This window comes from Thunnus thynnus, chromosome 10 (assembly GCF_963924715.1).
Source record: "Thunnus thynnus chromosome 10, fThuThy2.1, whole genome shotgun sequence".
Classification (NCBI taxonomy): domain Eukaryota; kingdom Metazoa; phylum Chordata; class Actinopteri; order Scombriformes; family Scombridae; genus Thunnus; species Thunnus thynnus.
Genome location: NC_089526.1, coordinates 18245512 through 18271702, shown reverse-complemented (window position 1 = coordinate 18271702; position 26191 = coordinate 18245512). Strand labels below are relative to the sequence as shown.

Here is a 26191-nt window from a genome sequence, read left to right as displayed (position 1 = left end):
GACGCAGGATGTCTTAATAAGTTATATGAGTTGTGAGGAGGTGTAAGTACTATGAATTCATTAGAATCTGTCCTCATTTGTCCCTCAAGTGCCCCTGGCTGAAGGTGAGGAAATCAGCTGGGTAAGCCGACAGGGGTGAGAGGTCACTTGCGTGGGGTGATGATGTGAGCGGTGTTTGCTGAGCAGTATATGCAGGAAAGAAGAAACCTTTGTGTGAGCGTCTGCATGCATACACGTGTGTATGTGAGCTGCTGTGGCCTCCCAGCTGCTGAACTCTGGGTGGTGTGGGGATCTCCATGGGGAATGGCCCCTTTCCACCCCCCTCCCCCGTCCACAGAGAATCAGGCCTAGAACCTGACACACAGCCTTAATTGCACTAAGTGTGTTTTGTGTAAAAATATCACCCAAACCTGCACCCCTTTCCTGAGCCGTCAATCTTCCCCAAAATGGCTTAGCTCTTAATTTAATAAACATGGGAGGGCTTTTTTTATACCATAAACACGGGCTGTCTTGTGTTACAATGAGAACATATGTTGTATCATTAGAATCTTGATATGAGCAGCTTTCTCTGAGTTGTTATCATTCCCTGTTTCATGTGGGTCCTCTAAATCTTTTTAGCTTAATTACAATAAAGTCTGTATTCTCAACCCAGAGGTAAAATCTTTCACTTCTACAAGAGATGATTTCCTTCATAAAATGTAGTAAGTCATTTTAATGGTGAAAGAACACATCCTAAACTGCAACCCTACATAGTTTATGTGCAGACTACATGTTACACTGTTGTCACTTACTGTATGTGAGAGTGTGAGCGAGTGGCTTTGCTCATGCATGTGCGAGTGCACCAGTGATTGAGTGTGCTCTGTGCTTCGTTGTGTACTCACGGGCATCAGCACAGCGGAGGAGCCAGGCATGGTTGGGTCTGGCAGAGTTCCAGGCATGGAGGCTGGCAGAGGCTGTCTCTGTCTGTTTCGTAGGTGCAGCAGCGAGGACAGCGAGCCGGGGACAGGCCTGAGACACACACACACACACAAACACACACTGTGTTATAGATAATATAAGAGTCATTTTCTTTGTTTTGTCATATAACATCAAACCAAACTACCACTATCACCTCTATGGCGCTAATTACATATAATTTCTCCTATGATGCATCCATAACTGGTGTATAACAGATAATGACTGCTTGATAATGCAGGATAACATAGCTGTAATCATATTTAATGGTATGTGGTTACACATGTCAAAAATCTATTTGACAGGCAAATTTAAAACTGTTTATAAAATGTGTTCAAAACTGATGCTTGAAAGTTGATTCTTGACAGAAAAGTCTTAAACTCAAAGTCCAATTTCTACCAATTTCTTCTGGTGCTTTCATCTTATGGCATTCATCAGCAGATAGTCTGCCCAGTTGTCATGAGAGTGAAGAATAAGTAGTACATAAATAAACTTGATCAATAAATATAACAATTATAATTATTGCTTTGTTCATAAATATAATGAACATACCCCAAAGTCATTATATTTATGAACACAATGCACCCAAAGCATTTTTAACATTTCTAATGAAAAATGTGATTCTTCACAAACCTCTGGAGAGGCTCTATCACCCTGACTGTGGGAGAGGCTACTCTAATGGAGGAGAACTGGTGGACTATCACAATTCTTTCTGTGTGAGGTTGCAAAAGAAAATCACTCTAGCATCTTAAGTAATTTCATGCATCAATTAATTTCACATTTGTGCTATTTAGCTTAGTTTATGTTTTCCCCAACTTTGTTTTTTTGTTTATACATGTTGCTGCTGCAACAGAGTCACAATGGAAAACAGAGTATGTGGTTGCTGCATCTATGCCGCAGTTGAAAGTTGAGGCATCTTGGGAGTTTTTGGATGCACTTTAAACGCGTACACTTCATGTAGTACAATGGATGAGTAATGATGATTGTGGTGATGAATGAATAATATTTGTCATAACAACCACATGAGATGTGCATGATGAGAATTGCATTTAGAAATCGCTACAGCGGTGGAAGCCCTGTAGGGAAAATCTCCCTCGGTGACCACAAAAGTGTGTGCGGACCGACAGACCTATCCACACTCACGGCCACATCAATAAATCACATGTACAGATGAGGCCCAGGCTGTGCTTAAACTATTGACAGCAGTCCTGCCTCCATCACTGGCTCAGGACTACAGCCATCCAAACACCCAGACTGCTCCATCTGCGCACGGTGACATCATTTATACAACTGCCACCAAATCCCTGCTTGTAAGAACACAGACTCCCAGCTGTGCGGGTGCTGCAACACCCAAACATACAGCATACATTAACTATACAGTTCCCGCAGCCTAAAAAAATCACCAGCGTTCACTACATGATTCTTCAATAACCTTGTATCAGGAGAATCAATAATTCTCCAGTTATCAGTATCATCAGGATGAATGCTGCCTCTCATCAGTCAATAAAGCTCCATTTCCTTGAGCATTTAGAAATTAGTGCAAACTAGAAGCATTAAGGTTAGCTGTGTTCAACGGGTTAATGTAATCAATTGACCACATCATAGCCTGGATTACGGTAATGGTGAGTGGTGAAGGAGTGATGGCCAAATGGGGGTGTACCAGAGCAAATGTTCCCCCACCTGAATAAATACCTGTATTTGTCCAGACCTTAAATATGTGCATTTACGCTCCAGACATTTTAGATTGCTCCGCACACACAGAACCATTACCATCCTGACTGTGTGTCATTTCTGTCTAACATCCCAATTTATCACAATCACACTCATTTAACTGCACATATGACATCTGAGCAACACGGCGAATCCAAACATTTCCACATGGGAAAAGTCATGAAAGTACAATGAGGTATGCAGTGTAGCTGTGCTCTACATCAACACCGTTTCCCTCTGCCAGCGTTCAAGATGATGAAATAACAGTCACAAGGCAGTGGCTGTGACATGCTGTTGATTTTGTAGATAAAAACTGTTTTGCTGGATCAGTTCAGTATGATGACTGCCTGCATAGCTGCTCTTTTTTTTCGCAGTGTAGATGTAGAATGAGATTTTCTGATGCTTTTTTTTTACCTCAAACCACAGGGTAATACATTTTCACTGAACGTAACACTATGCTGTAAAATCTATGCCTACAACTCTTGAAATTGGCTCATTCACAGTGTTTCAAAAGTGGCTTATTTAGCATATTTCACTTAATTTTGCATACAACTAAATGCATTACAATGCTGTTGTGTGTATTTATACATACAGTATGTTATACATGCATATATTCATACATTTATATGTCCAAGACAATCCTAACCTTGTGCACGCTATAAACTGTAGTAGATTAATGATGCTGATTTAATTCACACTTGAGCCATAGAAGAAGAGTTATGGGAATGTACTTGGTTTTAGGTGCAGATTGCCAGACCAACTAAAAAGATGGTTAGTGGAAGTGACTGTAAGTAACCATATAAAGTCACGTGTTGCAGAAAACAGCGAGAACATGTGCATGAAGCTTTCCTGAAGATTAACGGTAACAGACAAATTAAAAGCTCCAAAGATGCTGATATTCTCACTAGAAAAGTCAAATCAGTCTGCAGCCGAATGACTAGCAACTCTGGACAAAGATAAACTCTCTCTTTTTCATTATGCTTGTCCTCATTCACGATAAGACGATGAAATTCACTAACACAGAGCCACTTGTGGAAGTCAACCCGGCAGAAGTGAGTACACAGCAGGTCGCTGGTTGTGGCAGGTCAGGCTCTTGCTTTCTAGAGAAGAAAGGCTCCTTTGAAGCCTCTACAGGTTGTGCTGCTGTGTCTGTCTGTTAGCAAAGCTCACTTGCAGCAAGGCAGGGGGAGGACAAACACTATCCGTCACCACCCCACACACCAAAAACACAACCTGCTTGTCCAGCAGGAGGTAAAAAAACAAAGTAAGATCTGACAGCACTTCCTCTGGGGATTAACTCAGACTGTACTGATAAAGACAAGAAATAACTGGCGTAATGCCACTTCCAGGGTGGAGGTTTTTCTTACGCATTCTGAATATGTACATTTTCATTGTGTACATGAAAAGATATTTTATAATTTGTATATGCATATGCATAAAAGAATAAACCAACCTTTAAGTTAAGTTAAGTTAAGACCAAATAATCAAAATAATTGTTAGCTGCAGTCCTAAGTATCAACATACTTTATACATTGTAATGCATCATTTCAGCTTTAGCTTGTGATGCAGGATTTCTAATTTCCATATATACGATAAAAGCATTCTTCGTTGACGTCTCACAAAACATGTTTCTTCTTTTTTTTTTTTTTTTCTTTACTCTTCCACTTTCTGTGCCAGTGTGTGAATGTGCTGGAGTTGTGTGTGAACATGTGTGTGTGTATGCATGTGAGTGAATAATGACAGGCTGTGGCTCCACTGAGGGGATTGATAATAGCCTGGGCTGTGGGCCCCGGGGGAGAGCAGGTAGACACTCTGCAGTCCTGACCCTGCACTCTCACATTACTGAGTGCCTTGCTCTCAGCCCAGCTCTCCTCCACAATCCCCGCCCCAGAACCACCATCCCTCCAACCCCCGCCCACCTTCACTCCACCATGACATCACTGCTAGACCTTCTTCCATCCCTGAGTCCTCCTTCTGCTTTTTATCTCTTGCTCCATAGTATATTTCTCAGAGTTATCCCCCCCTCACACTGCTATTTTTCTCCCCAATGGAGCAGATTTGACAACTGTTCATTGTCCTGCTAATCCTCTATAACTCTCTTCTGTACCCCGCAGGGTGCCCACACATCAACTCAAGCCCCTCTACACTTGCTTGCTCTAACCTACAAATCCTGCAGTCTGCACATACACAAAGCTTTGCTGTCCCAATCCCCACAGTCCCAACTCCAGCTCGAGTACTGGGGGACTTTAACACAAGGGGCTTGGCTGCCATCCAAGAGGAGACAGAGAGAGAGAGAGAGAGAGGGAGAGAGGGAGAGAGAGAGAGCGAGAGAGAGAGGTGCAGGGTGCAGTCAGTCCACTGACTCATATCCTTCCCTTTCTGACTCTGCTCCAGCAATGATGTAATGCTCTTGGCTTTTCGCCCTCCCCCCACCCTGTGCCTGCCTACCCTCAGATTTCGTCCCTCCCTCCTCTCCTCCTCTTGCTTTTTCCCTCTCTTTCCCTCCTTGACTCGTCCAACATCGCTGCGCTCACTCCTTGCTGGGTGAAGTCACTGCGAGCCCTGGGTAGACACAGCAGCTAAAAACTTTCGAACGTAACCAAAACAGCCCAGGGCCAAGTTCCAGACGTTCGGGAGACGGTGGTGCAGTCGCCATGGGAACGGAGGTAAACAGAGGGAGAAACAAGGGCCTCAAACAGCTTGCAGCTGCCTGGCTCTCTGAGTAAACACTACACAGGACCTGCCCCTGATTTACTGCCTTTAATCACTGGTGGGAGGAGAGTGCCATGGGGTTTGGACTGAGGAAATAATACGAATCTGATCAAATAAATCAGCCCTAATGGGTTACGACACAGGCTGACTTTTATTAGCGGGCCAGGGGAGGGATGGATGCTGGGAGGGTGCTACACTCCAAGGGTTGGTGGGATGGATCTGGGATGGGGTGTCCTCTCATTAGGGAGCCTCAAGCTGAGTAAAGCCATGCCAAGGCACAGTTGAGGAATGGTGGTGAATGTTTGTCTGATGCCAATTAGTGTTGCAGGATTTGTTCACTAAATATGATATGCCATTGGCTAAGGACAATGAGGATGGGTTGTCTTTTATTTTCAACGAAAGCAAAAAGTATGTCAGTACATTCCTATCACTGCTGGATCAGAAAAACTCATAAGCAACAACTGTGTCATCTTACTACAACTTAACCTGCCATCTATCTGCAGCACCTGACTAGCGTTGTAACATTTGGCATGTACTGCCCCTTTCACATTCAATGATACTTCATCTTTCACCCACTAAAACCTGACTGTTTATTAGCATTTTTGTCCATCTCCTCCGTAACCAACTTCTCTTCCTCTTATCCTGCCACCTCATTCCTGTCTTCAACTGTCAGTCTCATCTCTCTGTCTTTCATTCAGTTTTCCGTTTTCACTTTCCTTTCATAATCTCAGCGCATTTTTCCCCACACCTTCATTCTTCTGATCCCATTTGTCCATACTCCCATCCAAACATGATCTATCTTTTCCTTTTCTTGTGCAGACAAGTCTCTTATCCTCTCCTGCACCCGACTAGCCATCAAGCCATGTCCTCCACATCTGATGCCTCTCTTCTCCACCCTCCGCAATCCTTCATTTCCTCTCCTCCATCTACCTTCTATCCCCCTCTTCCTCTCCTCCATCCACCTCTGATCCCTTTCTTCCTCTCCTCTGTCCACCTCTGATCCCCCTTTTCCACACTTCCCTGCGCTGTGATCCCTGCGCTCCCCAGAGCTGTGAGGCATGTCCCTGTGTGTGAGTTGCTTGTGCAGGAGCCTGCATGTGTGGTGGCCCCGGGGCAGGGATGACACAGCCCCGCTGGAATGAGAGGGAACAGAGTCTGGGCGTTCCTCTACAAACGCACTATTAAACCCACTGCAGTACACAATGAGCTCATCTTAATTCAGGTCAGATGTACATCCTGCATTTTGTCTTTCTTTTTCTCTCTTTCCTTTTTTGTAATTGATTGCACTGTATACCTTTGTTTTTCTGTAGCTTTGTTTATTTATTCTTCTGCTCTCTCTGCCTGGTACTGCTCTATCTGCACTACCCCTACAATTTATACATGGTTGACTGTTGCCCATATTTGTCTATGGAAAAGGGCATTTGTCAAGTTGGAGCATGAGGGCACCTCAGGCATTTTGCAGAGGTCCTGCGCTCCTGCACTCAGGGCGGACCTCTCTCCTTATCACCGCTGTCTGAATGCAATCTAATCATAAACAATAATAAAGGAAGTTTTGTTTAAATTGTGAAGTTCATGAGGTCAAAGTTTGTCCGTGGAAACATGAAAAGTGCATAACTCTCTCCGTTGAAGAGAATTTCTTTGTTCTGGCACTGGCGCAACGGGTGGAGAAATACTATGAGCACACTTGTTTCATTACAAGCATGGGAAAATGTGTTATGCAATCTATGAAAATGTAATATTAATTGCATCCTGGAATTAAATCATCAAATCTATCTGTATCACTGTAACATCTGAAGTACTATATGTAAACTGAGAGAGAGAAAGCAAAGATCATGGACTTCTATGTTGATCACTGTCTCTATTAGGATACAAGACATGTAAATGTGCTTGGTCAAACCGATTCTTTGAAAGACAAAGAGTGGTAGGTATCAATATGACACGTGAAATCTTGTACCTAGTGGTCCACAGATCAATCAGCATGTCTTCTCCAATCCTTTTGAGAAAACAGTAATTTCACAGATAACGTGTCGCTCTACATTTGGGTTTTGCACGAAACCTTGCTGTTAAGAAGGCATCAACATCTATTTGTGCTACTTCCTTTTAAGGCAAAAACAAGGACCACAAGTTGCTGGTGGCTCTAAGGTGTGAAAAATAATGTGCATTTTAAGCAGCATGGGAAACAAAACCACAAATTGACTTCCTTCAGAGCTGTGCAGGGTGATGTGACAGCCACGCATCAAGCTGCACGCTTGCCCACAGGTTTGGGTGGAACATAAGCTGAATTTAGAGTAAGTTTAGAGATAAATCCTCCATTTAGAAAGAAAAAAGACAACAGTCTACTACTGACCGACGACTTTGAAGAGAAACTGTTTGTGACACATTTGTACAAGAATAAAATGATACGTAGTTCTATTTTGAAATCGCTCTCCGGGAATAACTGAGCAAAACGATCAAGGATAGATGGTGACAAACTGAACCGTCTCACATAAGTGGTTTTGAGGATCACACCTTTTAGGTTAACACAGTCCTCAACATTCTTAGGAGTTACGCATTGAAGTTGTTAAAGAACGTGCCTCAATTTAATAAAAGCACCTGTTTTTATACACAGCCAAATTTTAGAGAAGTATTTAAATACCGCATGATTATAAATTGATGATCAGATACCACATCTGTACTGTAATCACTCCTCACTTAACCCAGCTGCATTCAGGTTGATTGTGCTATGTAATGGAAACGACTGGACTGGAATTCTCTAAAGAGCCAGAATAGAGGAATGTCATTTTTAGTTCCTTGTGCCCACACCCATATTCCCGTACATCTCCTCTTACGAGTCAAAAGGTTGAGGTTTCCACAGAATGTTGTATCTCACATGGTTGACTAGTAACGTCCAACACATTTAACTCTGACATAACTCAGTGCCAGATGTTTATAATTGAAAAGCAGAGAGCATTCAAATCTGTTGGACGCCGCTTCCCTTTGTATGATAATGATAGCCGTGACATTAAGATCTGCTGGCTGGTTTCATATGCCTGGTTTTAACACTGGTTTGTGTCAGTGTAGTTCCCCAAAGACCTTGTTTAGGGACTCAGAGCAGAAGGAAAGAGAGAAAAAGAGAGAGAGAGAGAGGTCCTCAGGTTTCACAGCTGCAGGCCCAGCTCAACCCTAAAGTAAATGGACTTGAGGAAAGCCAATCCTAATTGATTCCAAGCCTCAAAGCTCTTTAGTAAACATTGTGGAGCAATGAAAATGACTTGTTATCCTAATTCATTGGATGCTCACGCTGTGCGTTCAGCAGAGCTGAGGAACAGACCAAGGAAGCAGATGGAACTGAGATTAAACTGATTTTGTTTGGTGATTTCTTCTCATTCAGAGATATATTCTCCACAGAGCTCCATAAAGTGTGTAAAGATTAAAAGCTGTACAGCATAGGCTTGCAATGATTACATACACAAACCTTTCCATTGTTGGTGAGTATAACAGTTTCTTTATTGTCTCACTAACATGTCAAGTTATTTTGGATAAAATTAGGTATAAACATTTGCACAATAAATATGTCACTATGGATTCAAAACAACTACTTTTACATGATTGGCTTGTCTTCACAAAGACATGGAAAATCCAAAATATATCAGCTACAATTATAGGACCTTAATAGTACAAGAGGCGAGTTATCACAGCCACTGATCTGACCTTCAGTAGGCTGGACAGAGCACAGTTAGCCTGTAAAGTGTCCGGCTTGTTCTGTGTGTAGGAAGTTCCTGTGGAGAGACCCTGTGCATGGAGCCTTTGGTAAGCCCTAATGGTTTCCTGTGGAAGCCCTGCTCCTCTGTGGAGGGGTTTCCTCAACCCATTTTCCTGCTGATGTGAACATTTCCAGATTAGTTTTCTCTTGTGTGAATCTACTCTTCCTATTCATGTGTTAGGACCTCACCACCCTAATAAACAAATGACGCCTCTACAGTTTCAGTACATACAGGCCTCTGCTGGGGGAATGCCTCAAATGATGTGTCATAATTACCATTTTTTATGTTCAAGTGCCATTTTGTGGCTGTCAACCACCACTACATAGCATACCAAGTCTGATTTTCAAGTGATGTGTTTTTCTGTTTGTGAAAGCTGTAAAACCACCAGTCTCTCAACAAATCAGTGAAGGATTTGTGATCATAAACGACTGTGAATGGAAGTGAATTAGTGAGTCTGTGCTTGAGCGAGGTGAGGAGTTTTTAATGACAGGTAAACTGAGGTGAAGCAGGCCCAGCAAAGTCTCTGTTACTGGCAGTGATTGCTGCTCCTCCAAGGGGATGAAATTTCATCCCTGTCCTCGACAAAGAGCCTGACGGGGTGTCAGTCAGGCTTAGTGATGGGCCTCCCATCCAATATTCACTAGCTCCTCTAGCTGTAAATCTACACAAGACAACCTCGACACAACGCAGGCCTAACACTGAGCCATCTCAGTGTCTCACTTGCTCGCCACAGGCCTGGTTTACAGTGACAAAGACCTGGCACGAGGTTGAAGGTGGTTGGGGTTAAGGGACAAGGAGTGAAAGAGGTCAGTGGAGGGTCCTCATGAGGATAAGAGCAGAAAAGTCTGTACATATGTTTGTATGTGGTAATGATTGTGTTACTGATATATAAAGACAAAATGTCAGTAGAGGGAGGCGATCTCAAGAAAGGCAATACCTTCAAAATGCTGATAGGTTGGTAGAGTTTATACAATCAATGCCCCACACAGCCTCACTACATATAGTATGAACATACAAACCTTGAGGACAGCAGACTGATTATGACTTAAAATGCTTTAAACTTGATGAACTATTCCTTGACCACTAAATACTGCAGGTAAATGATGAAGCAGCACACCATACAGACTGCTGTTATTATACACCTGTGGCATGGCAGTGCAAATGTATCAGAGAAACAGAGCTCTAAGGTTGTGGCTGCCATTCCCATACATTGAAAGGAACTATTTTAGAGCATGAAATGCTAAACCGTTGTAAAAGCAGTCACGGCTGACAATGATCTCATCTTGTCCTCTGGGACCATCTTTTACATGCTCTACTGTGGGACAATACTGAATGAACAGCAAAACATGAATCTCAAGCCCAACACACACTGGTCCAAATGTAACAAAACTCTGACATTACCTCAGAGACTACAGAGGGATGACAATCGGCACAGACACAAAGGGACCAGGCCAAGCCTGAGGCTGTCGCTACAACAGGGTCGCACTTGAGGTGAGAGGATACACTCTAATCATTGCACTTCGTAGATAATTTTCAGTCTGTCAGCAGTTCTTAACAGTGTTTGTACGCCTTCGTAACAGAATAAAAACTCACTTAATGCAAGAGGTGCAAATATAAAATGTATTCTTCCCTCTTTGTGTTGCCTTTCTCATAAAACCTACATTCTCTGCAACTGTTAATTAACTAAATCTTGCCAGTGCTCTACTTAAATCTCCAGCTGTGTGGCCCACTCACCCTATCTGCCTGTTAGTGGATGGAGCCTGAGTGATGACGGAGCTGGACTGAGGAGAAGGCAGGGCCTGCTGGATCACTATGCTGGTATCATGGTTGCCCATTCGTGAGTGGGACTGCTGGTGCTGGCCTTGGCCTGCCTGGCCGTGCAGTGAGATGTTCTGCAGAGTGGAAGGGGAAGAGAAAAGAAAGCAGAGTATACAAAGTTAGGTATCTGTCAAGAGTGTTACGTTCTTGCAAAGAAGTTGTATTTTCAGCACAACTCTAGCAAGATAACTGTTTGCCCTTGGGCTCCATACACCCATCTTGAATGAGTAATGAGGAACTATTTTCTCCTGAGTGGAGGGTAATGAAGACCAGGTTTCTTATTGTTATTTACCCAGCAGGACAGTTTGTTTGTTTTACCTCCTGTTACATGTAATGGCATATACAGTACATTTAAAAATAACCCAGTGCCGCAAGGAACAACATATTTCCAAACCTCACTCACATGTCTTGGCATAAAACAAACAGCAACTTGAAGTGATTTGCATGAGTCAAATGTGAAACAGCCACAGGAAATGAGCAAATATAAAGAAAAGAATACAGACAGACGCTGGATTCAAGATCAGGTACTGACCGCAAAATACACATATTTGAGGAAATTCATCGATCATCTATACAACTAAAGCAATCAATCCTCCATATTTGTATTAGTGTCTGCATGTGGATATAGTGTATGTGTTTTGTTAAAATGGGACAATTGCTGTTTTCCTGAAGTTTCGATGATTTCCCTCCTTATCTCTTACTGTTGTGCTCTTCACTCCCCGAGAGTCTTGCTCTGACTCGCCTCCTGCTGACTTAGCAGAGCCTCCCATCGTAAACCACACAGACTGGGGAGGCTAGACGTGGCTGACCTGAGCACAGACGAGCTCCAGAGCCAAACCACCAAGATGACAAGCTTAGCTACAGCATGCATGCACATCTTTCCAGACATTAGATAAGCAGTCTGTCTTGTGGTGATTTGACTAGTACCCATGTTTCAGGTGAAGGTGCCTCAGGGCAGATCTATAATGCATAAATGATCATGTCTTTTGTCAAATGTCAAAGCTTTGCAACTCTCTTTGCATGCGTGAATGTCTGGCCAGGTCTTTTATTGTTGCCACAAAAGTTGTCTCAGGGGTCTGTTTTTACGTCTGGGAAGAAATAGGACTCCCTCACGGAGTGTATGGCTGGAGAGCTGTTTGAAGTTTCAGGTGGAGAACTTGATCTCTCTTCTCCTCACCTGTGGTGGGTGACAAAGCTCCACCTGCTAGCTCTGACTGTCACTGTCAACAAGACTAATGAGAACTGGGGAGCGTGCAGTGTGCTTTGTGGCAAAAGAAGGGTGGGACATACAACACATAGTGAAAAGGTGAAAATATGACAAAATAATTAGAGGTGTATACATACCTGTGGTTATCCGCTTTTTATCAAGTGAGAATTGTGTGGTTACATGAGGTCTAGGTGTTTTGAATCTATTTAAAGAGTGCGTATCAGCTCATTGCATGTGGGATGTTGTTGGTGACATGACTGATGATCGCAGCAGAGAGCAGCTCCTAACCGCCTGACCTAACCCCTGTGGCTGGCTGTGGCTTAGGTTTGCCTCCAGTTTTTGTTTTTTTTTGTTTTTTCAGCCTGAGGCTTTGTTATATCTATTCCTGCAGTACCTGTTTACTGTCCTCTTCCTCCTGGGCCTTGCAAAACTCTTGCTCAATGGAGCAGTCCAGCTCACTGAACAAGCCCACCTCCTCACAGTTCTTCAAGAAGCGTGTTGGTGTTGGCGTCTGGTCTGGAAATCAGGGAAAACAAACAAGTCCAGTTTGAATATAGACTATTGCTTGTTTGTTAGGCTGTACGTACACCACGATTGTGCAGAAAAGAATAGAGCAGCGTATAAAATAAAGGACAAATGACACTGCATGATGACTGGGACTTTTTTCATTCTTTTCTATTTTCTTTTTGAGCTTCTTTTTATTTTTCAAATTGTTTTGTTTATCCTTGAATTTTCTAAATCTCTTCACTTCTTTTAAGATATTTATGTTAGTTTGTTTCGCATTTCTTGTTACATTGATTTTGCGTGATTTTAATTTGCTGTTTATTTTTATTTGTTTATATGAAAACTAATACTTTATGGAAGCTAATGGAGATCCAAATAAAGACTTAAGAACACAGAATATACATAAATATAATGTATTTGCAATGATTTTAAGAAAGCATTACTTCCACACAGTTAGGGAGAGAAAGATACTATTCTTGACAGCCCCATTTCAGCTGATAAAGTACAGATCCCACCTACCGAGTGGGGGTCTCATTTGTTGAGCTCCGTCAAGCCGTGGTATTCAACTTGACTTTGTGGGGGGTGCACACAGATCAGGTTTCAGACAGTTGAAGGTGATTTTGGGATCAGGCTTGTTTCAAAGGCTAAAAGCATACTTCATGGTGTGTTTATCCATTCTGGCTAGACTGGGGATTGACTCAAACTTTCATGATGACCTATGTACCCAAAATACAGTTTAAGGGTTTTTTTTCCATTTTGCTGAGAATGTAACTCAAGCTCTATAAATAAAAACACGAGTAATGTCACTTTTTGGTTGGGGCTAACACCTATGAGTCAATGAAAAAATTAGCAACAACAGATAAAGATGAGGCCGGCAATTACTGTGCTAAATGTTTTAAATTTGGTGACTTTGGTAACAGCTAGGGGAATTTTACCATCTGTGGCTGACAGTAATATGACTTACAGCAGTGTTTCCTGAACTTTTTTAATCATGTAATAAAAGCAGTGACTACTTGAAACCCCTTATCAAAGGATGTAGGTCTTAACCAAAGAATGATTTTCCCTTGTCAGATTTTTTCATAAAAATAATTTATAGTAATTCACAACAAAAAAAGTAATGATTAGAGAAAGCCTGAAAAATAAATATAGCTTTATGTCATAGTATTTTGTCCTACCCTGATACATCCCATGAGCCCTTTTGGGGGTCCTGACCTCACTGACTTACAGTATAACTACTGACAGTTTTATCTTGACTTCAAGGTCTCAAATAAGAGAAATGGTCAGAGCTGTAACTCAGACAACAGGCAATAAGGACACCCGGCCTAGAAAATCCGATCCTGCTGTCCAGTGAGTGTAAATAATAAAGAAGACACAATCTCAGCCGTGTGGCTAGAGAGGTTCATACTGTTGTCTAGTGTGACAGGGCCATTTCTAGGGATGGATATCTAGACTTATGGATTGGCCTTGGGTTGACACTTGAATATGCAGCTCGCAGTCTAAGAAATTGATGTTGCTTTGAACAGTAGATTAACATGCAGATCAGCATGTCATCTATGACTTATACATGCCATCATCCATAAAACTGTTGTAAACCATCTCCCACTCATTCTGTAATAAGATAAAACTAACTAAAGACACCTCTGACGATGGGGAAATGCAAATCACAGGGGGAGAAATGTCAAGATGTTTAGCTTAACATGCTAATTTCCTCAGTCATACGTCAGCGTCTTTTCTTCCTGCAGAAGTGTGCGTTAAGTGGTTTGCACTGATTATAGCTGAGCTGCAAGGTAAAGGTGTGTCACATGATTTACATTACTGTAAACAACTAGTATAGACACGCCATAAGGTTTTCTGATGACAGACAAGTACTCTTGAGTATGAGTCACAGAGGCACACACCTGCAAATGAACTACAAGCGCCCCATGAGCCCTGCTGAGGTAGTGAGTGGTGAATCTGTATTGATGTAGCCGCAACTCACCTGATAACATGTTGTCATTCTTTATGGAGGGGAACTTAAGGGTCATCTCATGTTTGTGTCGATGTATCATCAGATGGTCCTCGGTGGGGAATCGCTGTTGAGATTTTTTTAAAGTAGCATTGTAACAATTATATGTACAAAGGAAAATAAATGTTCTATTAATCCATTATGAAACTTAAAAATGAACCTATACACTTAGTCCAATATAAACATTGCATCCATTTAAACACTGCATTCTAGAAAAGCATCAGCTTTGGTGTTGACTTCAAAGAGCACTTTGTTCTATAGTTATTTTTACACCTGCAGCGTTATTTACAGTTTGTGTTTCACTCAGTTCGATGCTCTTCTGTTTCTTGCTGATGCGTGAGGCAGTAACCTACTCCTCAGGCCACCCCAATGTACTCCTCTTCATATTACAGACATACACACACACACACACACACACACACACACACACACACACACACACACACACACACAGAAATGCATGTACTGAGTGGTATTGCTTTGTCTTCTTGACACACTCACCTGAGAACAGCCAGGAGCGTTGCACACAAACGGCCTTTCCTGGTCTGAGTTCATCACTCTGGTCAACTTCTCATAAAACTACAAAAAAAACCAAACAAACAAACAAAAAAGCAGAAAGTGAAGAGAGGAAGTGAATGACTTGAGTTTCCCCACCAGCATCCAAGAGGAAAAATACACTCTTTGTTTCCCCCATGACCAAAATTACCATTGCACCTGAAACAGCTGCACGGTTATTATTTTCAGTTTCAGTTTTCTCACACTACAGTATTCTGGGATTCACTGAAACGACTAAAGTTTTGTGTTTTCAGTGACACTGGATTCAAACGCTTCAGCAAAAAAAACAAACAAACACTTCTTTCATGCACTAGTAAAGCATTTAAACATTCCAACATACTTAAATAGTTTCACTTTTTATTACTTACTTTATTATTTACTTTATTACACAAATAGACTATAACTTGCTCTAAAGCCATTCATATATTAACAACAACAACAACAACAATGTACTGTTATACTGTAGCAATGTTGTTAAACTCATTCAACATTAATTTCTGCCTGGCCAACAGAAGTACATATATACCTCCGAGGCAACTGTGATGGATTTTAGCTTAAATTTGGGTTGGAACAATAAGAATGGTTGAAATTCTTAATCAAAGACCTGTCATCAAATGTTAATTGTCACCACTGGTCTGCCTACTACATGTGAAAACACCCAATTTCTCTAAGTTGCCTATATAGTGAGATTAATTAAATGTTGAATTAAAGTCTCATCTAAAACTGTTTTTAAAAGTTGACGTGATATTTTCAAGTTTCAATCATAAAGCAATCATTTAAAGATTTAACTCAGTTATTCTGTTCTGAATTTGGAGAACATCTCATACTGAGAACAAGAAAATGAAGCAGTGGTAGAGCAGCACTGCATGAGGGATAGGTAGGAGGTGCAGTTTTATTTTCTGAAAAATAGCTTTAAACACAAGAGACAGTTTTAAAACCCACAAATAAAAAGGACAATATATTTGTTTACCTGCTACTGCTGCCAAATGTGTGCTTTATAAATAATTGCTCACTACACTTCAGCCATAGCCATGCATCATGTCAAATATGCAATAGCTTCGTTTATTATTTTAAATGCTCTGATGATTCAAAGTGAAAGAGAGGACAAACTTCCCCAGAGGAGAGGGGTGTCTCGTATCTGTGATTTGTTGAAAAAATGTAAAATCCAGAAACCAAAAGACAAACCTACAAATTCTGTGAAAACTATCCTGTCTGTCCGTTCTCTTACAGAAAGCAAAACATACACACAAAGGATGCATTCTGCATTCACCTTAAAAATATTCAAAAAAACACCCTGATTATATTTATGGCATGACATCAGTGAGAAAAACAACAGAAATGACAGGTGCATTTTAACAGCTTCCCAAGATCAAACCAAGGCCAACGATGTGCCATTTAAAGGCTTTGATGTGCATTTTAATCAGTCACTGCATTTAATGTATGCATGCATGATGCTTCACTCACATTTAAATATATTAATCATAAAGTTTTACAGCTAGCATAATTGTTTCTGTTCCTGATAGCCAAAGCAACTGGTGTTCAAACCTTTAGACAAAAAGTAGACATATATTTACATAATTTTAAAGAGGAAAAAGTATTATTAGATGTTTCCTGGTAGGGACCCCGTGTACTTTTTGAATACTGAGAATACATAAAGCTGTCCAGTACTGAATGCTGGTAAAGCTTGGTCAGATTCTTAAATTACTTATTCCTTAATCCTTGATTTCCTAAATTAAATCATTCCATTATATTTTGAATAATTGAATAATGATTATTATAATAATTGAATACTGCATTTAATTTAAGCAAAATTCTTATTAAGATGTTCATTTTAAAACAACATTAAACACTGATGCATTTAAGGAGTTTGGCTTATTTTAGTAAATTACTTTTTAAAAATGGGTTTTGTTGAAAATATTGATTATACTCAGCAAAGTAAAGTACAGGGAAATAAAATATATTTGAGTATTCTTTTAACTGAATCCCTTGGTTTTGTCTCTAACATCATATTTGGTTACTGCTGGCTGTTGTGCCTCAGTGTGTGTCGTATATTTTGACTTGTTGATTGTCTAGTATAATGACGTGTACTGTATACTGTACTATCACTGACAAACAACCTCTAAGCAAGCAGTCACCTCATGCCAGTACTACATTCTGACAGATGTCCTAACGGATGTTAAGTACGAGAAGAGTTAGGGTAGTCTCTATTAATCCCCCTCTAAGAGCAGCTACAGCACAGCAGCTATGAACCAACAGCAGCTCCAAACCAGCGATAGTAACAAGCATATTCTTAAATATGAACATGTCTTTTGGTGTGAGACGTGCAAAAAAGTAAAGAACATTCAAACACCAAACGGGAGGGCCCTAGTTGGCCAAGGACCAATTAGAGAAGTAAATTAGTTATTCTAAATACTCATTTTGTATTCCAATAAATAAATTAAGCCTTTACAGTCAATTCAAAAGGTGCCTGGATTCATTAGAAAAGTTGATGTAAAAGCACTGTGAATCTCTATTTTGACACCTCAAAGTTAAGTTGAAAAGAAGATAATGGAGATAAAGTAGCTAGTAGAGAATGCAACAACAATACTGCTAATTATAACTAATCATAATAGACTAATAATTTATTCATCAGCATTATGTGATGCAAAGGTGAACGGTTATTTATCATGTGGGCTCTTGGTGATGACTGAAACATCTACAGTATTTACAGAAATTATATTACGTTCAACATTTCTCATTAATTCCACACAACACAACGTTTATTACTGCTTTACCTACCGATTCACGAATACTGAGACACAACAGAAATTCAAGTCAGCGCCGCGTGTCACGTGTTGAACATGAATACCTTCATACACTATGTACATGTGTGTCTTTTTCATGGGTACAGACTATTTCCTCAAGCACAGTCAAAACACTCAAATATTGTGTTATGCTAAGCAGTGCTGTTTTCCTAACAAGCTGTACTTCATGACTGAGCCTGCAGAACAGGGTCTGGACAGGGTCTCTCTGTCAGAGAGCAAATGAGCCCTGGTCTCTCTTTCTGTCACCAGTTCACTCCGTCTCCTCTAAAGGGCCCCTAAAAACTCACCTGGTCTCCTTTGACACAACAAACATGGCTAACATTGCTGGTCCTTACTCTGAGCCCAAACTAGACCGACAATGATGTAAAGTATTTAGAACCGTGCTTCAAAAGTCTATAAACTTTTTCACCTTGAATCAACATTTTAAGCTCCATTCACATCTCAAATGCAGTTTGCTTTTTGTACATTTTTTGTTGCCACAGTCATTTTCTTGCATTCTCCTTCAACGCATGTAAAATAAGTCACTTCATCTAAAACTTTACAATAAATCTCCAGCCCTGATAACACTAAAAAGCATTGAAAAAAGAGCCAAAGTGTTTCCATGACTATTAGGACAGATGCAGAAATTAAACTTTTACCGTCCTGTTTCTCAAATCGGACTTGATCATTTCATCACATTTACTAGGAAATTCAAACCATATGAGGCATAAAACTTTTAACCATTAATTCTGTGAACGCCTTCTGTGAAATATCCAATAGCTTTCACACTTCCAATTATCAGTACTCAACGCCCTTTCCTTGGAAGGGGCACTTGGTTCTCATTTGATATAGATGTTTTAGTTTAGCAGAGGAAATTTGGTTACACTTTACATTAACTATATCCTGATGTGAGCGAGGGGAAGGATTAGGGCTCCGGAGTTCGATTTCAAGAGGAACTGGGGAGTAATTCTCCAGGTAGACCGCATATTAGAATTTAAACAATATGGTAAGTAAAAGAGGGGTTGGGGTGCAAAGGCATATGGGGTTAAAGCAAGCGCAAACATGCGCAGCAATTCGAATCTCCAGCTCCCCATAGCCTGGGCCTTTGACAGCACAAGTTCAAGGTAGGATCACAGCGATCCCTGAGGCAGGGAACATGGCTCTCTTAGACTGTGTCTGCCCTGAACTCCTGCTCTTGAACCGAATGCGTGACAGAGAGACTGTCGAAACGTAAACCTCGATAGCTATCAATTACTGCTCTCTTCCACAACATGTAAACTCATAAGAAATACAAGAATGTCACCTCACAGGGCTACTGTTGCTCTAGTCTTAGAATTTCTTGAAAAGAGAGATGTCTAAATTTGTATTTGCATTCAAAATGTTCACTGCAAAACCATAACATGAATGCAACATGTTTGTTTACAATGAAATGAGCCGAACTGTTGATTGACCTGTGTGATTGGTGTTATGATTACTGTCATTTGAACTCCCCCCACCCCCACCCCCCCCCCTCTTCCTCCTCCTTACATTAGTGCAATCATTACCAGAGGAATGTTTCACCTTGGGCACATGCAACAACCATCAACAAATAAACTCTCTGCAGGTCACATTTCATTGCTGCAATGAGCAGTTGGATCGTATTCAAACTGAATGCTTGTGGGAAATATGGGAAGAATTAGATCTGCATCAAGGTTACCGTATAATACTAGTTATCCAGTAACTTTGATGTAGCACCAGTAACTTTATAGAATTCTCTATTTTGTATTTATTTATCTTATCTAATTATTTGTTACTTATTTTTCTTTATTTGTTTAAGATGTCAACGAATGAAGCACTGGTTTATTATAATTAGTTATTTATTTCTAAGGGAAATTTTAAGTTGCATTTGTTAACTTCTTATAGGAAAAGATCATTTAAAAAAAAACTTTTGCCAAGGCTCCGTCTATTTTCAGCTTTTTCCTCAAACTGTTACTTTTATAAAGATTCACCTGATTCTAATGAAGTACAGTTGCTAATTTTATCTTTTTTCCCCCAAAAAACTCCTTTTAAGTCTGTTTTAAGTAACCACAATATTATCATCAAACTGAAAGCTCTTATTATTATTATTATGTCTCAGGCTATTAATATTGCGACAAATTAAAAGGGACACAAGGAATAAAACTGGAAGCCTACACAATAATTCATCAGCACTAAAGCAGCGTTCAGGGGAAACAAGTGGTTATTGATAGTGTGCCACATAAACATAATGACAGCGGAGACTAATCAAATGATTAAAACATCTTTGTTGTGTTTGTTTCAAGCCGCGGCCACAAAGCGCGCCTCGTCAGCACAACCCTCCTGAAAGTAACCCTCAACATCTCAGCGGTTAATCAGATATCGACTGGCCTGCAGAATGACGTAATGTTGGTCACACTGCTGTTCAAGAGAAAAGGGACCTTAAATTTCTTGTGAACAGGGGCATCAGTCCCTTCTTTTAAACTGGCATGACAGCAAAAACCACCGGGCTATCATTTTCCAGACGATCACTGGTGAACCGCAACACAGCCGGGACAAACACACACACACACACACACACACACACACACACACACATAAACACACACACACACCGGCTCTGCGTATCCCGACATGGGACAGGCATGACAATGATGCGGAGAGCCAGCTTTGGAGCTTTAGGAAAGTTAGAAAAACTGGAGGAAATAAACAAGTGCTGTGGAGTGCAATGAAAATCCTTTGCAATAACCGCTTCTGTGGTTGTTCAGTCGGAGCTTGAGATAGATGAATTCCTGCAGACTTGCCTCCGCTGCTACCTGACAGACCGAGCAGCAGCGGCCACTTGACTCCGCGTTCAACTTCAACAACAGTCAACAGATTAGGCCAAACGACAGCAAAGTGACATGACAATGCAGCCACTCTAACAAAAGTACCATGACACTTTTTACTCTTGTAGCTGCATGCATCAATAAGTTAAAAATGAGAGAGAGAGAGAGAGGAGAAAAAAAAACATCTTGTCCCGAGACTGGAGCGAACAACAAAACAAGCTGTTGCATGAGGGAGAAAAAAAAAGGAGGAGAAAAGTAACAAGGATCGCTTTTTTAATAAACCCAGCAAACCTGCAAAGGCGCGTGCACCCGTCCTCTGCAATGATCGTAGAAGGTTTTCAACTTACCAAACAAGTGTAGAAAATGTGAAGCAGTCTCTCAGAAGAAACCACGTTGGACTGAGAAAAGATTACAATACGATCTATTTAGAGAAGCATAACGTCACCCCCGGGTGACGTCACGTGGGATTCCTGAACTTCTAAATCATTGCGGTCCGCTTGGAGGCGGCGCGAGCGGGGCGGAGTTTGCAAATGCACAGACACACACACACACACACACACGCACACGCACACACAAACACATATACACGCACACGAGGCATGGACGGACACTGCCGGACCCGGGAGTGGGTGTGGTGCAAAAACTGGATCTGCAGATCTGACCAATTAGCCATGCAAATAACTGCACTGCACTGTGCCGACTAATCTGACTGAAAACTGTCTCCTATATATGCAAAGCGACATCAGTAGACTGTGTGTGGGTGTGAAATGAGAAAAGTTCAATCACACATGTCATCACTTTCAACATTTAAACAATCCTCGAGCACCGTACTGGAAATGTCAGTCGCCAATTTTGAGTCATGCTAATGAGAAAATGCACCTTTTTTATTTATACTCCCCGCTTGATAATAAACAAATGAGCCACTCTTACCTAACTTCCCTGTAAAATAGTAATTTTCACAGCAGACACTTTGGGGAAAAGCACATGTGTTACTCATAAAATTAATGATGGCTCCTTTCTAATCAAGTGTCTTAGTAAGAGCATGACAGTGTGTCCAGCACGCACAACACCAGGTATGTGAAACTTAAGTTAAATGGAATTCAACCATCATTAAGTTTTATCATTTATACCTGTGCTTTTCCTATTGTGACATGTCCAAATGTCTTCTGTTAAAAAAAGGTCTATTGGATTAATTAGATACAAGGGAAAAAAAGTATTTGCCTTTTCTCTTGCTCTCCAAGGTGCTCATGTCATGAGGGAGTTTCAAGCAATGGTAAGCTATGATGAATGTATCTCCACAGCTGGACAGCCATCATCCCTTTCTCTGTCAAATGTGTGCACTTTCTCTACGCTGGGATATTAGCTGGCCCCAGATTTCCTGTGTGGTAATTTGATCAAACACATTAATTGAAAAAAATTAAATTTGTCAGCACAAAACTGAAGATAATGGAGGTCTTAAAAGTAGATTTTGATACATGGCACCCTCTTTTACGATTGATTTGAAAATACAGCAGTATAGTCCTCATCATATCACCCGATATTATGCTTTAGTTAAATTTAAAGCAGCACAAACCACTGGGTACACATTAAGCCTGGATAGTTTGGAGCAGCTGTCCCCTTTTCCATGTTGGTAATCCAGCCTTGGTGACAGTTTTCATATCTCAAAGTATCAAAGCTGTACTATTAGACTTTATTGTCATGGCCTGAACAGCTTGTTTTCTTTGTTAATTTTACTATCTGCCTCTTTTCTGATAGTTAACTTGTACTTATTTGTTCTCTCTCTCTTATCAAAAATAATCTTTCATAAAAGGCCATAACCCAACAGACACCTTCCATGCATCATTAACAGCTGCACATGCAAATAAATTAGACGTGTGAAACATACAGTTGCTCCACACAGTCTTTTCTGAAATGTGAGCCTTAACTACAGCACATTAGAAGAGATTTAAACGGCTTTGGAGTACAAACCATTTATGTTGACACTCTGTGTGACCTGCTGGTGCCAACTGGCTGTGATTTCTTGGGCCACAGACACTGGTAGTGAAGCCATCTTTGGCTCCAGGGATTAATGACTCCTCACACATTGAGGGATGTTTACCACTCGCCTGCGACCACTCCACTAGACGCACTAAGAGCTCTGTCACTGAAACAATAACGCAGTCTGAAAAGCCCTCATAACTCAGAGCTTCTCCGCCTCTGTCTTTTAACCAGAGCTTTAATCAACGTTTATGACATCCTTTTGTCTCTTTATTGCCAATATATTACCCAACCAATCCAAACATTATGCTCCCAGAGGAGCAGACTATTAAGGTTGGAGAGAGCCGATACAGTTTGGGTCAGTGACCCACACTAAAGCAGATTTGATCTATATTATACTAAACCTTTTATTATTATGCCTTTGTGCAATGCTTTTGAGTAAGATCACCTTGGGAGGATTTGCACCTCTGAGAATGCTTTGTTGCAGCAGGTACAAAAGGGACAGGAGGCTAAACAAAATGCCGAAAAAAAATGTTGTAGTTTCATACAGTACAACATACAAACAAAATAAAAATGAAAAAAACATCTACAAAAATACTTGTACAACCATCCGAAATTGAAAGTAGCTGTCTTGTTTCCTTTTTCCATACCTTGAGCAGAGATGACTGCACCTACACAGATGGAAATGTTAGTGTTGGACTTTCAGTAACGCTGCGTGCCATTTCTCATTACAGTGCCTCGACAAGGCTAGTAAGATTTACATATATGACTGTACATTCTGTTTTCTGCCATCGTCACTTCAAATAATTTTATTTATGTGTATAAAGTGCAAAGTTACATTCCAGATGGAGTAGAGAGACACAGACATAAAAACTAAATTCTGAAATTCTGAATTTAAGGTAAGTGACTTTAATAAATTTGAATCCAATTCTAGTTCAGAGCAAATATTACTCACAGTGGCATCAAGTTTGTTTTTCCTAAAAGATATATGCCACGATCCTTTCTTCTATATTTCATTAAAAGTTTCACTCAGCAGAGGCAACACATCTTATCAAAACTGATTTGCAACCTGATTTGGTGTTTGCTAGTGGCAGAAGGGAAACAATATGGTCTCACAAAGATAGTCTGACTTCAAATAGACATGTAAATCCATTGGTTGCATAAAGTTATCTAGTTCTTCAATGACTTTGTTAATTAAGCAAAAAAAAAAAAGTGCTGCACTTTCTGGGTAATTAATTAAGATTCTTTGCAAATTTAAGAACTGATCATCCTGCAATTTCAAGCCACTTACCTGCGGGGGTGTCACTGTTATTATAACATCTCTTATCAGTGGAGTAGGGTGGCTGAGAAAATGTCTGACATAGACTTAGACTAGTATTTATCAAGTCACAGAAATCCCCAAGACTTGTAGCTTATAGTTGATGTAATTTGGTTTCTGAATTGCTGAAGAGGCTGTACTGAGTAGGAAGTGTTAACTGAGTTAGAGATCAGGAAACACTGCGTCATGAGTCAGAACTAAGGACTTGTCTTTAGTTCTTGGAGATGTTTCAGTAATTCTTCATGCTCTGATTGCTATACTGCAAAACAGTGGTACAGTCATAAATATTCTGTTTGAGGTTGTAGAAATCATTTGGAATTTAACTTTGACATAAACTCAGAGAACTGTGTATATGCTTTGTTTAAACAATAAAAATTAGCTTTTGTACTTTAACAGTTTAATATTTTTGTTACCCCCTAATATCTTTATAACTTTAATTCTCCAGAAAAAAAGCTTTGTAAAAACTGTCCAAAGTTTGAAAAAACACTAGTGCAGGAGATTTGGATCCTGGAACACCAAAACATTGCTGTTGAGCCTTCTAGTGGGACTGTGAGCCTAATTCAACAAAACATGCTGGGAGGTTCCCAGTAGATAACCTCAGTGACATTGCCGCACTCAAACACTCAACCCTGTAACATTTACATTAGGTGGCTGGTGAATGGAGCTGCCTGTGTGACGGTTCTGTAGATTTATAACAGTGCAGGATAATGTGTTGTGTGCTCACTATTTGTGGGTAGATACATCGCTCTTTTGACATCTGAACTAGGCTGCTGTATGTGATCTGTCTAGATTATTGCAGAGGGATATTTATAATACTGATGTGCAAAATAGAAAATGTTCTGTGACTGTGATTTGAAACATACTATATACATGGATAGTAAGAACAGCTTTATAGCTACTAATTCTTCTGTTCTATTAATGTCTGTGTTAAAAATGTATAAATAAACATAATGACAGCTTGAATTTGAATACAAGCCCAGGGAAACATTGGATCAGAGAAATTATAAAAGAAGGATTCAGCTGCTTCTCTTTACTGTAGCATGTGGGAGTGCCTATAACTATTTAACAGTGAGAATTTCGGTTGTTGGATAGCTCAAACTTGTTGGGTAGTTCAAAGAGGGCAACGGGGTTTAGTCACTTACCAGCAGCTGTGAAATGTGAGTTTGCCTGCGTGTGTGTCCACACTGAACAGTCTATTCAGTAAATCTCTAGCGCTGGAAATCACAAATGCATCTATTACCTCATCTATGTTTATGGGCTATAACAAATTGAAGAGTAATGATCAGTTGCAGCTACTCTCGTCAAGAACTAGCATTGATAAATAATTGATAGCGATGCCAGCATTTAAAACAGACCCATCAACTTCCTCAAACAAGGGGCTGTGTGTGATGTAATGCTTTCAAAGTAATATCCCACAGAGTTGTCAAGCATAACTGGAAAAATAGTTTTATCCTCACTGTGGTGCCTGATCTTAAAATGGGCTGGGCCCAGTGATGACCCATTACAGCATAACCAGGCACAGACTCAAGGTTACAGCCACGCCAACAAATGCAAAAAAGAAAGTAACTGGAGAAAGTTTAAGTTCGTAAATCTTCTTACTGTAATTTTGTATTTTTATAATGGAGTTCTGGCCCATTTGCAGCAGATCTGCACCTCTAGAAAGGCATTCTATATTTATAGATGTACAAAAGATTATTACTCACCTCCTACATACCGGTGATATCCATTCGTATACATATATGTTGTGCATCACTCCCACTCCCTCCTTTCCACTGAAAGCAGATGAAAAAAACCAGAACAAGTTAAAGTTTTGTAATTAACGTGACACTAAATATTTTACATCTGCTGCTCTGAGTCATAGTTTGAGAGGAATCTGCGCTCACAACATGTGGTTGTTTATTTTCTGTGACCCTTGAAAATCAAAAATACATCACATGTATAATAGAAATGAAAGAAATTGGCCACTTTTGATGACTATCATAATCATATCATAATATCAATATTTCCAGCCGGATGATAAATTGAATGATAAATTTAACCTTTCATCAATTTATGATGGATTAACAGATTTTAGTGATACTGA

The 26191-nt window shown here is 40.4% G+C and overlaps 1 protein-coding gene across 4 annotated transcripts in view; it reads right to left on the bottom strand.

Moving 5' to 3' along the window:
• creb5b (cAMP responsive element binding protein 5b) overlaps nt 1–26191 on the bottom strand; it is a 45225-nt gene that overhangs the window by 17565 nt on the left and 1469 nt on the right. For 2 of the 4 annotated variants that reach the window (XM_067601743.1, XM_067601744.1), the window contains exons 2-7: nt 25812–25880; nt 15155–15232; nt 14627–14720; nt 12539–12660; nt 10854–11011; nt 882–1008 (exon numbers count right to left, since the gene is read on the bottom strand). In XM_067601743.1, coding sequence (XP_067457844.1) covers nt 882–1008; nt 10854–11011; nt 12539–12660; nt 14627–14720; nt 15155–15208 — 555 coding nt within the window. In that variant the 5' untranslated portion in view covers nt 15209–15232; nt 25812–25880. Of the gene's footprint in view, nt 1–881; nt 1009–10853; nt 11012–12538; nt 12661–14626; nt 14721–15154; nt 15233–21160; nt 21283–24081; nt 24216–25811; nt 25881–26191 lie in introns of those variants that run through there. The other 2 variants (XM_067601745.1, XM_067601741.1) reach the window with 2 other exon arrangements.